Below are 443 nucleotides of genomic sequence, written 5' to 3' on the forward strand. Positions count from 1 at the left end.
GCCTGTCGCCATGAGCTGCGAAAGAGCAGCAGCAGCAGCAGCACGTGCAGGGGCACTGGAGCGCACCGAGTGTACTTGTGCTGCCAGCGCATGCAGCTGCTTTTCCGTCATTTCGCTGGTGAGCAGCCGCTGCAGTGACACCAGATTTGCATCTCCTGAGAGGTCTTTCCTGCTGCTGCTGCTGCTGCCTGTGCCTGATGCTGGGGTTCCAGGGCCAGGAGCTGCTCCTGCTCCTGCTGCTCCTGCTGCTGCTGCTGCTGCTGCTGCTACTGCTGCTGCATCGACTGGTACCAGTGGGCGGTCCTGCATAGGGTGGACATCTGTAGGCAGTTCTCCTCTTTCTAAGAGAGATTCTACGCGGGAGAAACTGCAGGGAGGCAGAGAGGCCCCGCGCTGCTGCTGCTGCTGCTGCTGCTGCTCCGGCGCCCCCGTAAACGAACGCT

The 443-nt window shown here is 61.9% G+C and overlaps 1 protein-coding gene across 1 annotated transcript in view; it reads right to left on the reverse strand.

Annotated features, from left to right (window-relative positions):
• EMH_0004730 (uncharacterized protein) overlaps positions 1-443 on the reverse strand; it is a gene marked incomplete at both ends in the record, with an annotated part of 7,620 nt that overhangs the window by 744 nt on the left and 6,433 nt on the right. The window contains one exon of the mRNA XM_013496906.1: positions 1-441. Within this exon, the coding sequence (XP_013352360.1) occupies positions 1-441 (441 nt within the window). The remainder of the gene's footprint in view (positions 442-443) is intronic.

Source organism: Eimeria mitis, genomic scaffold, assembly GCF_000499745.2.
Source record: "Eimeria mitis Houghton genomic scaffold, Emh_scaff237, whole genome shotgun sequence".
NCBI classification, from domain to species: Eukaryota; Apicomplexa; class Conoidasida; order Eucoccidiorida; family Eimeriidae; genus Eimeria; species Eimeria mitis.